This window comes from Formica exsecta, unplaced genomic scaffold (genome assembly GCF_003651465.1).
Source record: "Formica exsecta isolate Colony F162 unplaced genomic scaffold, ASM365146v1 scaffold15, whole genome shotgun sequence".
NCBI lineage: Eukaryota > Metazoa > Arthropoda > Insecta > Hymenoptera > Formicidae > Formica > Formica exsecta.
This window is the reverse complement of record NW_021848825.1, coordinates 1,229,739-1,241,864: the sequence shown is the minus strand read 5'-3', so window position 1 is coordinate 1,241,864 and position 12,126 is coordinate 1,229,739. Positions and strand designations below refer to the sequence as shown.

The 12,126-nt window shown below is 33.6% G+C and overlaps 1 protein-coding gene and 1 long non-coding RNA gene across 3 annotated transcripts in view; one reads left to right on the top strand and one right to left on the bottom strand.

Annotated features, from left to right (window-relative positions):
* The window catches only part of LOC115232785 (putative E3 ubiquitin-protein ligase UNKL), a 34,591-nt gene extending 33,592 nt beyond the window's left edge, over positions 1-999 (bottom strand). Inside the window, exon 1 of the mRNA XM_029802888.1 lies at positions 645-999. Coding sequence (XP_029658748.1) covers positions 645-701 — 57 coding nt within the window. The 5' untranslated portion in view covers positions 702-999. The remainder of the gene's footprint in view (positions 1-644) is intronic.
* The window catches only part of LOC115232787, a 111,741-nt gene that overhangs the window by 47,704 nt on the left and 51,911 nt on the right, over positions 1-12,126 (top strand). Inside the window, exons 2-3 of one of the 2 annotated variants that reach the window (XR_003883656.1) lie at positions 67-239; positions 2,991-3,167. This is a non-coding gene — a long non-coding RNA (uncharacterized LOC115232787). Of the gene's footprint in view, positions 1-66; positions 240-1,790; positions 2,025-2,990; positions 3,168-12,126 lie in introns of those variants that run through there. The other variant, XR_003883655.1, reaches the window with a different exon arrangement.

Here is a 12,126-nt window from a genome sequence, read left to right as displayed (position 1 = left end):
AAAAAAAAAAAAAAAAAATCAAGTTTATTTAATCTAATATTTTTTTCTTATATTTATATTCAACAGATTGAACCGAACGTGTACGAAGTTATTATTCGAGTTCGTCGAAGTTTAACGACGAGGTTGTGTATATTGTTCCGTTCGTCCAAAATGTACAACTATCTACCTGTGGATATCCGGCTGTGTATCTGTCTTGAATTGAAAAGCAGTGGGTAGGCGGGGATAAAGCAAGAAAAAAGGTAAGGGATAAAGAAAAATTTCGGAGAAATTCAGTAGGGAACTTGTACAGTTACAGCCCGTACACCATGAAATATTCCACAATACCGTTTGAGAAATTTAAGATCCATTCATTTTTTTAGCAATACAAGATTAAAGCATAGCAGAACGTCCTATCTATTGTATCTATCCATTGTATCTTTTTCGTGTGTCACATATATATATATATATATATATACAGCTTTAAACATTTATATTTATAGTTCCGAAATAATTTACAGAAACTAGATTTGCTGAGACGATTTGTTTGCAAATTGTTTCGCAATTTCTATAATCAAAGTTCTAGAGGGATCGACTGATCGATTAGATAAGTTGCGCGACAATGACAATGTAAAAATATGCCAATCGCCATTGACAATGAATCTTACCTTGAAGAGATGCTCGCTGCACTCGAACATGGGAGTACTCATGACGGCAGTCGACATGTTCCTCGATTTCGCACAAAAACACTGTGTGATCCTAGTGTTCTCCTGCCCTCTTTCTTCCAATCCTTCTACCTTTTTCTCTCGTCCTTCACAGCGGGCGCCGAGAAGTGTTAGCAGCGGCGTGTCGCGGCTAAAGGAAACTTTCCTCAGGAGAACACAATAAAACTGCCACTCCGACCGTATGCGTCGTTATACGATGCCGCTGGAGCTCGCATCGAAAGCACCCGCGAGAACGTTAAGGAAAAGAAGAAGAAACTGTACGTGTCCCGATCGACACGTGTATATCGATACGATGGTCATCGTTTTCACGATGAAAATGTCGAGTGAAAGCTCCTAGAAATACATGTGATACTGAAATACTCGTGAAACAACCATTGGCGGAATCACATCATTGGTATTACCGAAATTCTGCATTTTTTATTCTATTTCTTGTGTTTTTTCTATTTACAATTTTGCAAACATCGTCGAAAGTTATACGACGATATGCATTTTCTCTAGACTATCTCGTTGAAAAAAAAAAAAAAAAAAGAAAAAAAAAACGCGGTCGAAGCGGCGAGAGAACGCGCGCGAACGACCGAGCGAGTATGGAGAACGCGATCGAGATTCGTGTTCCCTGGCACGAATCAACCGGCTCTTCGTAGATCGACAACACACAGTGATGTTAATAATACTCGTCCCTTCTCGTGTTTATGATATATGTCGTCGTTGTTTTCGTCGTCGAACGTCGCGCGTACAATACTGCTCAGTCTACGTGTTACTGAACTTGAACTTGGCACTTTCTTTCGTCGACGCGAAGTACCCGGGTTCTCGGAAAGTTATTGTAGGGGGGGGAGGGAGGGGAGATATTATTTGCGTCCGTTTCGTCCGATTTAATGTTTACAGCAGAGCCTCCCAAAGCTGACTGAGACTACCGCTGACCGAGAGTTGCCGCTTGTGCTCCGGCGAGCGAGCATGTAGACGGGTGCTCCGCGATGCCGACGAGCCGACCAATCGGCTTCGCGTCTCGCCTAGTACCTAGAAGGGGGGGGGGGGGGCTCTTCGACGTGGCAACCGTGCGCGCGTGCGCCTCTTGCGAACGCGTTCCCTCGGCTCACGTGAAGTTGTCCTCTCTGTCGGTGTCGGCACGTCGGCTTTTCGAGTGTCGCAACGTGCACGTTTTTACGCTCTCCAATGGTAGCGGTTTGAATTTCTTATTGGGCAGATTTGGGGGTAGATTTGGGGGTAGATTTGGGGTAATGTCGCATCCCCCAGCACGCTTACTCGCAAAATGCACGGGTTCGAATATGAGCGATGGACGACGCATGGCTTTATGCGGAATACAAAGTAATCTTTCTTCATAAATTATTATAATTACTTTTCTCTCTCTCTCTCTCTCTCTCTCTCTGTCTCTCTCACTTTTCTTGTTTTTTAAATAATGGAAAAAGGCTTGAAATTACACCAATCTTTTTATAAAATAATAACAGATATATTATAAAGAGGTTCAGATACATACAAATACATTATAACACACACACACATACAAGAATTTTTGTACAACAAAAGAATATTTTATGAAAAGACTAGATTTTTAATAAGAAAGTTGGATTTTTAAAACGTTCTGCATTTAATGATTTATGGATGAATGTAATTATATATCGCATCCACTTATCAGAAAAAATGTACTTTAAACAAGATATATGTTTTATAAACGTAGTTGAAGCATTAATATCACACTCGGCCGTTATTTCAAAAAGAACGCTCCGTGAAAATAGATCCGAACTGAATGTAGCTATAGGATTGTTGTATTATTATTTAAGGTAACTATTCTCGCGATACAGTTGTCTCCACGGTTCGACAATTCAAGTGCATTTCAATGATCAAACAATGAAGCATGAATGAATATATATATTGCGATATAAAAATATATATTTTAACCTCTTTCTAACGAAAGCAAGGAGAGAGAGAGAGAGACCATAACATGTATTATTATGCAAATTATAATATATAATAATATATGATCAGCATATGCAGCATCACAACTATTATCAATACGCAAGATGTTTTTAAAAAAATATAATTAATATTGTTGATCATTGCCCTATAATAAGTTAATTAAATTTTGTTATCAATATGTTTTTTTTAAATGATAAAAAAATAATAGAATTAAAAAGTAAAAATTTATATTTTATTTATTCAAATGTATGTAACGAAACATGCGAAAGCAATATCAGTTTAGGGAAACCGTTATTATGTTTGATCAATTATAATTTATTTTTTTCTTAACTAAAACAGGAATAAACTTGTTTACAGAAACGTGTGTGTACCAAAGACAACGTTTAGGAGGAAAGAGGAAGTAACATTTCGCAAAGGGAAAGCCGGAAGTTGAGTCGCATGACCAGGAAGTTAGATTTCTCACCAGTTTCACGGAGACGCAATGTCAAGTCCTGATTAAAAGGTCAAGTGTTAAACAGAAATTTCGTTCGTGAGGTAAGTGATAAACGATAAAATTAATCTTTTTCTGTAAAAAAGGGAACAATTTATGAATTTATTAGCTGAGAAAAACTATTTTAATTCTTAATCATTTAATCAATTAAAATTTTTAAAAGAGAATAAAATTCTTTTATGTAAAAGAAAAAAATATATAATTTATGGTTTAATAAATTTTAAACTATATATCGAATATATTATATCATGCTCGAAAACTCGGAAACTTGATACGTGATAACGAATTGAAAATACCAATTTATTAGTCACACAGGAAAATTTAGCTACTTATCACAGATCTGATCGACCGTACAGGACAGGCACAAACCCTGACTCTTGTCTAATTAAGGAATATCATGGTATGCGTTGTAACATATGGGTTCATGAGGGTGAACTGTCGAATCTCTCATAGGGAGGTGTTTTCAACCCTGAACAGATTCTCATGCCACTAAATATATAACAGCTAATGGGAGTCAGTTTTCGTTATGATGGCTGAGCTATATACAGAAATATCAAACATGCGGGCTCTTTGTGAAGGGCGTGTGCATGAGAAAGAAAAAGAGAAAGACCCCCGCTAGGTTTACACAACCATATATATGATTGAACATGAAATTTCCAGATTAATCCAAAAATTAGTCGATATGCTGCTATCGTGTATTTTTTTAGTCCGAGATTTTTTTGTAAGATAAATATTTTTGATATACGTAAATCATAAACAGTAGTGAATATATAAAATAGATTATATTTTAAATACTTTTGAGAAATTATATATAATTTGATATTAGTATATATGATATATGTGCTTTTATTATTAGATATTTTTGATGTATGATTTTAACGTAAACTATCGTTTTATATACTTTATACTTTTGCAATATTAAAGAAAATAATATTTCAGTAATTCATAATGAGATTCTAAATCCTAAATACTTAACGCTATTTTTTAAAGTTTTAATAATAAGATGATAAAATCAAAGGATAGCTGTAACATCATGATAATAAAATCGCACGTGTTCTATGCGTCCTCCTTTCATGATACTTTACGATCCCACTATTTTTTTGTTTTTTAGAATATGATACAATTAAACTATATAATTAATGATGTGTAAAAGATATCTTAGATATTAAAGACAAATTTTACTGTTGATGTAAAAACTCGTCCCGGACACTATTAACGTTTCTGACTGTATAAAAACTAGCAAAAAGAAATAATTCTATTTTTCTTTACAATTTCTTGTAACAATCCATGGTATGAAAAGTAGTACATATAAAATTAAAATATGCGAAAATATACGAACGAAAACATTGCGACATGAAGATAATTTCGTTCGCAATTTCGACATATTTTAAAACTCATCAAAGACAGAAAAAAGAAAAAAAGATATACAACGGGTACAACGGGTTATAAAAGTAAAGAGAATGGCTAGCCCCGAGGATGTTTTTAGCACATGCGTAGCGTATATGTATCTATTATCATGGGAATATGCGAGTTCGTATTATGGGAAGGCACGTGAAAAGCGCATGGGCGTACCATGTGGTGCGCAGAACAACGTTGCTGCTCAGAGCCAGGGACCTGGTGTTTGCTTGCAACATCACGTCTTGCACTGCTGTCTCAGACGCAAAAGAAGTGGGCGAAGAGAAGCACAGGCAATAGTTGTATTTAATTTTGCATAATTCTTTTTCTCTCGGTCTTGTGCAATTCGACGCGCAAATTTCGATTGAACTAATAGCTATCACTTAATCCGATATGAATATAATTTAATAGCATTTCTGTTTTGGCAGAGATGTAAACAAAGTGAATAACAATACAATAAATATAACTACATAGATTAGGCGTTCTAAAACGGAAAGCATTGTTCGTTAAACGAACTTAAAATCGGCAATGTCTATAAATTTCTTGGTGACAAAGAAAGCGAAGGTCACAAAAGTGGCCACGCTGGAAATGTCACACGCAGAGTATCGTATGATGTCAAACGGTTTTTTTTCCTTGACAGATCTTGTGTCCAAACACGCGTAAGTGAAATCTTCACTTTCTTTGTTCGTGTCTCCCGTTGTTGACGTCACTTGCAGTCCTGCAACGATGACGCGTTAAAAGCACAACGTCATTCGAATCTTTATTGCGGATTTTTACTGCAACTGTAAATTGATAACGTCATTATGTCGAACGCAGTACGTCATAGTCGGAATGAATCACACATGCGTCTGTAGTGGATATAGATTTTAATATTATTACTGTATCCTGCGGTCTCTTTGTTCGCCGGGTTTTTCTTTCTTTTGTGTAGGAAATTCTTAGAATAATACAAAGGTTTTTTGGGGTTTTCTTAGAAAAGAGAAGCTTTGAATAGAAAAGACAATTTTGCAATGATTACTTTGCAATTTATTGCAAAGATATGACATAAAAATAAGACTGCACATAAAAATAAAATATATAGATTAATCGATTTCTAAAGATTCTTAAACGTATTGTGTTAACATGAAAAAAGAATTTAACTCTTACTTAGCAAATCGCTCAAAAATCCTTTTTTCTTTTCTTTTTAACATGTTATTAATATGTTATGATCGAAGAAAAAAAGCGTATTATAAAAGAAAAGAAAATACATAGTATAAATAAATATTTTTATATCAGGATTATATGTAATAATTTTGCTAATACGTTTAATAATATGAGAAGAAAAACGGTGTGTTGGAAATGTCACATGTTGAATAGGATGGCGTGATGACTCAACGCGCGCGAATATTTTTCTCTATTCTCCGTCAAAGGAGCGCGAGATACGTGGAATACAGAAAAGCCGTTGTGATAAAAAATTGTACTTTCAAGTTATGTAATTAGAGAATCGCGAGGTAAAATATCACGATGAAAATGTCACAGGGCGAGCGAGATGCAGAAGAAGCTGCGCTCAAGTCGTGGAATTAATCAATGCAGATCCTGTACCATATTATAACGTGTTACGTCATCGTATGTGTATAGGTGCGCAGCAAAAAAAGATTCAACATATATTAATTCACTTAACGTCTGAATCATATTCGAGACAAAAAGCTTATATGATATCGAAAATGTTACTAATCGCTGTTTCTTAGAAATCTAAAAATATTCTTCATTATAAAACACATGATTCATCCGCTAATTAACGCGTACTATATAAATTGGCGATAAAAAGATTATTCGAGACATACTTTCTCTCTCTTTACGTTTTCAAAATATAATTTATTTCCCTGGAAAATATCCAGTTGATTTAAGTACCGTCTTAAGTACCTTCCGGCCAATATTTTCGGCAGCCTATGGCGCCTATGACGTCGGTGCACAGGTACCTGCATCCGTAGATTGCAGATCGATAGATCGGAGCGAAGATCGTTCCGAGAATTGCAAAGGCCAAGGCAACGACACAGGCGGGCAGGTAGACATATAACAACACGGGTAAATGCACGCGGCTAAACCGGACAGAGCGGAAAGGCGGCTTGTGTAACGTCGGCTTGAGGCAGCCGTTTGCTCTCTCGGAGTCTGCTTCGCGAAAAAGTTGTCGTTATTGGTACGCATTGGTGATTTCTTTCCACGTGCTGTGAATGGTGTCTCGTAAAGCTCCACTTGCGAGAGGGTATTCGCGACAACCTCTCTCGGTTATACCTGAGAACGGTATCGAAATGTAACAAAGTCAACATTTATTCATTTCTAATGTTTATATAGATATTTCCATTTGCCAACTTGTGTGTTTACTTCAACGTGTTGCTGGCACTTTTTTATGAGTGAAGAGATGAGGGGATATATGAAACTTATGAAAGTTAGATAAGTTAGAATATGCAAAAAATATATGCTCGACAAATATTGAATTGTTATTTGAGTCTTTGATAGTTGAGCGCTCGAAATAAAGATGGTTTGATAATATACTTTTGATATCCAATGTATTTTACTTAGAAATGTCAAGATGCTTGAATAATATATAAGTTATAATAATGGTGACACATTATTGAAAATGTGAATAATAAAGAAGCAAAAATAAAAGTTACAATTTTAACGATATATTTCTATAACTACAAAAAGCTTTTATATATATAATTTTTTATAGTTATAAATATATATTTTTAAAATTATAACTTTTAATTTAAGAAATAATTAATAATTAATAAAAATATTTTATTTAAAATAAATAAAAGAAAAATAAAAGAAGAAAAAGAGAGAGAGAAATCAATAATTGCTAATATAATGCAAAGCATTAATGCCATTAGAAAGTATTATGGAGAAATTGAGAGTTACGTAAAACATCGAGTAAAAATTGATAACTTTTATCTATATCGTCATTTTGAAATAGGATGGTGCAACTTTGATATATTTTTTGTGACTTATCGTCTTTGTTAGCGTAGCCTTTACATAATTTCTTAGTTTACGTAGCACGTAGCGCCGTCACCATAGTCAATAATAGCGCATAAGTGCGTAAGTACTTACGTATATCTGCGGTTTTTACGCTCTTACTTTCTTATTCTCTGGTTTCCACGGCCAGGCGCCACTCTGATCGAAACTTTCACATTTTGCATTAATCTTAAATTAATGACAACTGCGCGTAAGTGTTACATAAATCGTTATTACTTCTCCTATAGTTGCATTTATAGATTACAATCTACATGTGTACGATTAATAATTTTTATATTACAAACATTTTTTTGTGAAATAGCGTTCCCTGGTTATAAGATTGTTGCTCGGGGAACGAGCGAGATAGTAAAGCGAAATTTTACAAAGGCTATTTTTTAGCTTTTGGTATTAAATAAGGTTCTTGAGACTCGTTTGTTCAAGATGTAGAGAGATGACTTGCGATTTTGTACCCGAAGCAAAAATTGATCTTATAATCAAGGAACGCGTTACATTTACAGATATCATGCAGTAATTATATTAAAAAATCTGCGCAAACAAATTTTTTTGTAAAGATTAATGTTAAAGAATCCACTATATAAAAAATGATTCATATATATTGTACGATTAGCTAAGAAATTTGTTTTTAAAGATTGATAATCTATATATTCAATAATTCTACTAAAATTACGGAGAAATGAAAATTATTAAAAATTATTAAAAATATATATAACCATTTTGTAAAATAATATGTTTCAATGATACGGATCAACTCGCGAACGCGGATTATTCCGCCCATTGATGCCAATGGGTTAATGACCGCGTGCAACAGTAAAGTAACAAGAATAATGTCAGTCAGAGGACTAGAGGTCATTATTCTATTCCATCGATTCAACGCGTGGCCAGTTTTCCACTACGATCATTAGCGATTTTCACGAAGCAGTCATAATGTCCTTTTATTATATAATTTTAACTTGAAAAATTAATTTTCCGATGAAAAATTTTACAGTATATTTAAGAAAATCTTGTATCAGCTCTATTATTTTATGGAACATTGCTCGAAAAACCCCATAGTAGTTCCTAATGAGCTAAAGTGCAACAATCGGTTATGATTGCCAGGTCTTGGAAGGGCGCTATCATTATATACCGTGTTGCAATGAATGATCGGCGATAGCGCCGTGCGGGATTCCAAAGTCATTGCACTTTGAGCCGTGATGACCGAGACGAACGAGTCATATCGGCGGCGTGTACATGTATGCACGCGTGACCCTCTGCACATTTTCCTACAGGCGACAATAGTTTCGTACTCATTGTCAGAGTGGCCGCCTATCTTTGCAGCACGCAGACGCATCGCGAGTTGTACTGTACGCAGTCGCAAGATTTCTTCCTATCCTATGCATTGCACGAATCGCCTATCGACTTCCGTGAAACGTGTGCGCATTGTAGAGAGGATCATTAAAAAATATATTAGTGTTTTTATCAGAATGACAATAGTTATAATGTCAAAATATTCTCGAAATCTATCAAAAATCCCCCAATATCGCTCAAAGACTTTCAAGGCTTTATAAATGTCGTAAGAAAATTATCACAGAACCTATCAAAATTTTTTAAATTATTGAGAATTATCGGAAGCCTTTTAAACGTCGAAAATACACAAAAATAATCGAAAATCCGTTTTGTTTGCACCAGAATTTTTTTATGGATTTTTAAATCTGTAAAAAATTTGTCAATAGAAGAAAATTGATAAATGTCATTAGATGAGCATAAAAATTAAATAGAAATATAACTTAAAAATAAATATTAATCAAAGAAAATATAATAATTAATTAATAATAACCAAATAAATATTAGAGAAATTATATTAAATTTGGATTCAGCATCGGGGAATAGAAATATTAAATCAAATGCGGTTATCTTTGAGAGATTATTTGTATATTAAAAAGTAATTTAACAAAATACAGTTTAATTACGGTTTAATAGTTTAATAGTTTATATTTTTATCTCCAAATGATAAAACTTATTTTAATTTTATTATAATAGATTGCAAGTGGAATCTATTATAATAAAAGTATAATATATTAGTGGAACTATTAAATAGTTTGATATATTTAACATATGACACATCTCTCTCTCTCTCTCTCTCTCTCTCTTTCTCTCTTTCTTTCTGATGTGTTTAACTGACGCATACAATTTAATATGATAAAACAATAAAATAGAATGAGGAAGAGTAGGAATAATATTAATATATATACTTAATATAACACAACATTTGTGAGCATTAATATAAAACCCTCTAATAGTTTTAGGTATTAATTAACATAAGTCCCCTTTCGCATTTTTCTTTTCTGTCTTCCCTTTTCTCATCCCATGTTTTCCCTTTACATATATACGAATTTCAAACGGTTTTATATGTATGTATCTCTCCCGTTTCCTCGCTCCGAAAGATCTCATCATGCAGCACTCCGCATCATGTCTTCTATTCATTAGCACGTGCAACGTTCGCAGACAGCTCATGTTTAACCATCTTGAATTGTCGGTTTTTTTATGAATGTATTCTTGGTATTTTTCGAGACTCGTGGATGGCATATATCGCTGCATGAGGAAGAGAGGGAGGGATAGATACAAAAATTAAGGATAGACTCTGGCGTGCACTTGGTCAAATAACGCAGTCTCTATAGGGCTCCGCGTTTATTGGCGCTTCTAATTCGGGGGCGGAAGTGGTCGAAAGACACAACGGCAAAAACAGACCTCACGGATTAAAATAGTCCGTTAGAGCGGCTGGCTTAAGCCGCTTTACATTGATAATTAACACAACTCCTGGGACCACTTCGATCCGTAAAATCTGCCCTCCACTGTCCATTTTCTAGAATATTCTTGTCGCTGAAAAATTACTATATTATGATTATGTTTAAATTGTATCTTATGAAAAATATGCATGAAAGAATTCATATATCGCCGGGCAGTTGTATATTCAAATTTGAGATTTTATTATTTTTGCTCAAAATTTATCTTGTTTATAATATTATATATATATTTATTTTAATACGCCTTTCATCGCGAGCTGCAAATATATTACGGGACCAGACGCAGCTATTAATTAAAATTTGTATTATTAACTCTAGCGTTAATGAATACACATTAAACCGGTTTTTAGTACATTATAATATCCGGCTAGTATGCTATCTATCTGCGCGCCTTTCCAGCGGCGACGTACTCGACGTATATCTACAAGATAAAGAACCCTTTGACCTTCTACATCTTGATTCTATAATTAAAAATTATTTTTTCTTTTTACATTCTTTCTAGTAAGATCCAAGGCAACGCCTTCTGCACACAACCGGATTTTTCTAAAAATTTTTAAAAGAAACTCAGAAACTTTTAAAAGTTTCTAGAAGGAAATTGTGTGTAATAAAAAGCGAAGCAATTTTAAATTTTTTCAAGGATTATAAAAATTTGTTTTACAAAATCTAAAATTTAATGTTGCATTACACAATAAAATACGTGTGTTATCAAATCCAGAATTATTAAAAATTCGATATTTTTATTTTTTCAATGCGCTTTTGTTTAAAAAAACAATTAATGTCTAAGTATTATTAGTAAAACAAAAATTATCTTATTGTTGGATTAAAGCATTCTGTTGTAGAATAACGAACTAAATTTTCGTATATATTCGAATAACACGCCGTATGACATCAAAATTGTACACTTTTTGATAACAATTTATTAAGTTTTATGATTCTTTCCGATAAACTTTGCCGTATCACTTTCATTCGAAACACGACACGGTTCTTCCTGATAAGTCGTTATACTATCATTATATCTCGAATCACCTCCTATGTAGTTTTCGTAGCCAGCTCTCTATAACGACGTTATTTAAAGCTCTTCTCTGGGTTTTCGATGTGGACAACAAGGCTAAAAATATATGATACTTGTGCAAGAAATCATTTATTATTGGAAAAATATGAAAAAGACATTAGCAATAACTAATCAAGTGAACAATAAAGATGATATTATTGCTATAAGATTAATGCGATTGTATCTTAATCTAATGTTGTCTTATTTAATATTAAATATCTTATCTGACTTCAATAAGTGGCACAACCTAAGGTTTAATATTTATCAGTGAGATTAATTGAGAAAGAGAGACAAAGTCTCAAATATGTTAAGATTTTAATTGTGTAAACAAGTTAAAAATGTAATTAATACATAGTTTAGAAAACTTACATCATAATACGAAAAATATATCAAAATTATTACAGTAATGCTTATAGTTCCATTCTTATTACGAATTCTTATATCAAAAAGTATTTTATAGAGAGAGATAACAGTAACTCATGTAATAACTATTATCGGAGAGAGAGAGAATCAGAACGACTGAGTCTATAATTAGATCTTTCATAGTGATTACTATAAATAAACGAATAAGTTAATTGCAGACATATGTTTGTTAAAAGAATTCTTTTTACGTTCATCATACACACATACTCGTTTGAAGCTTTCCAGTTCCAATTAACGAATTTAAAACTCGCGTATCATTCATGGTCTCATTGGTGAACGTAAACACTTAAACGATCTGAGATATGGCCATGTTCGATCCGGAAGTGGGCCAACAAACTCTTCCGA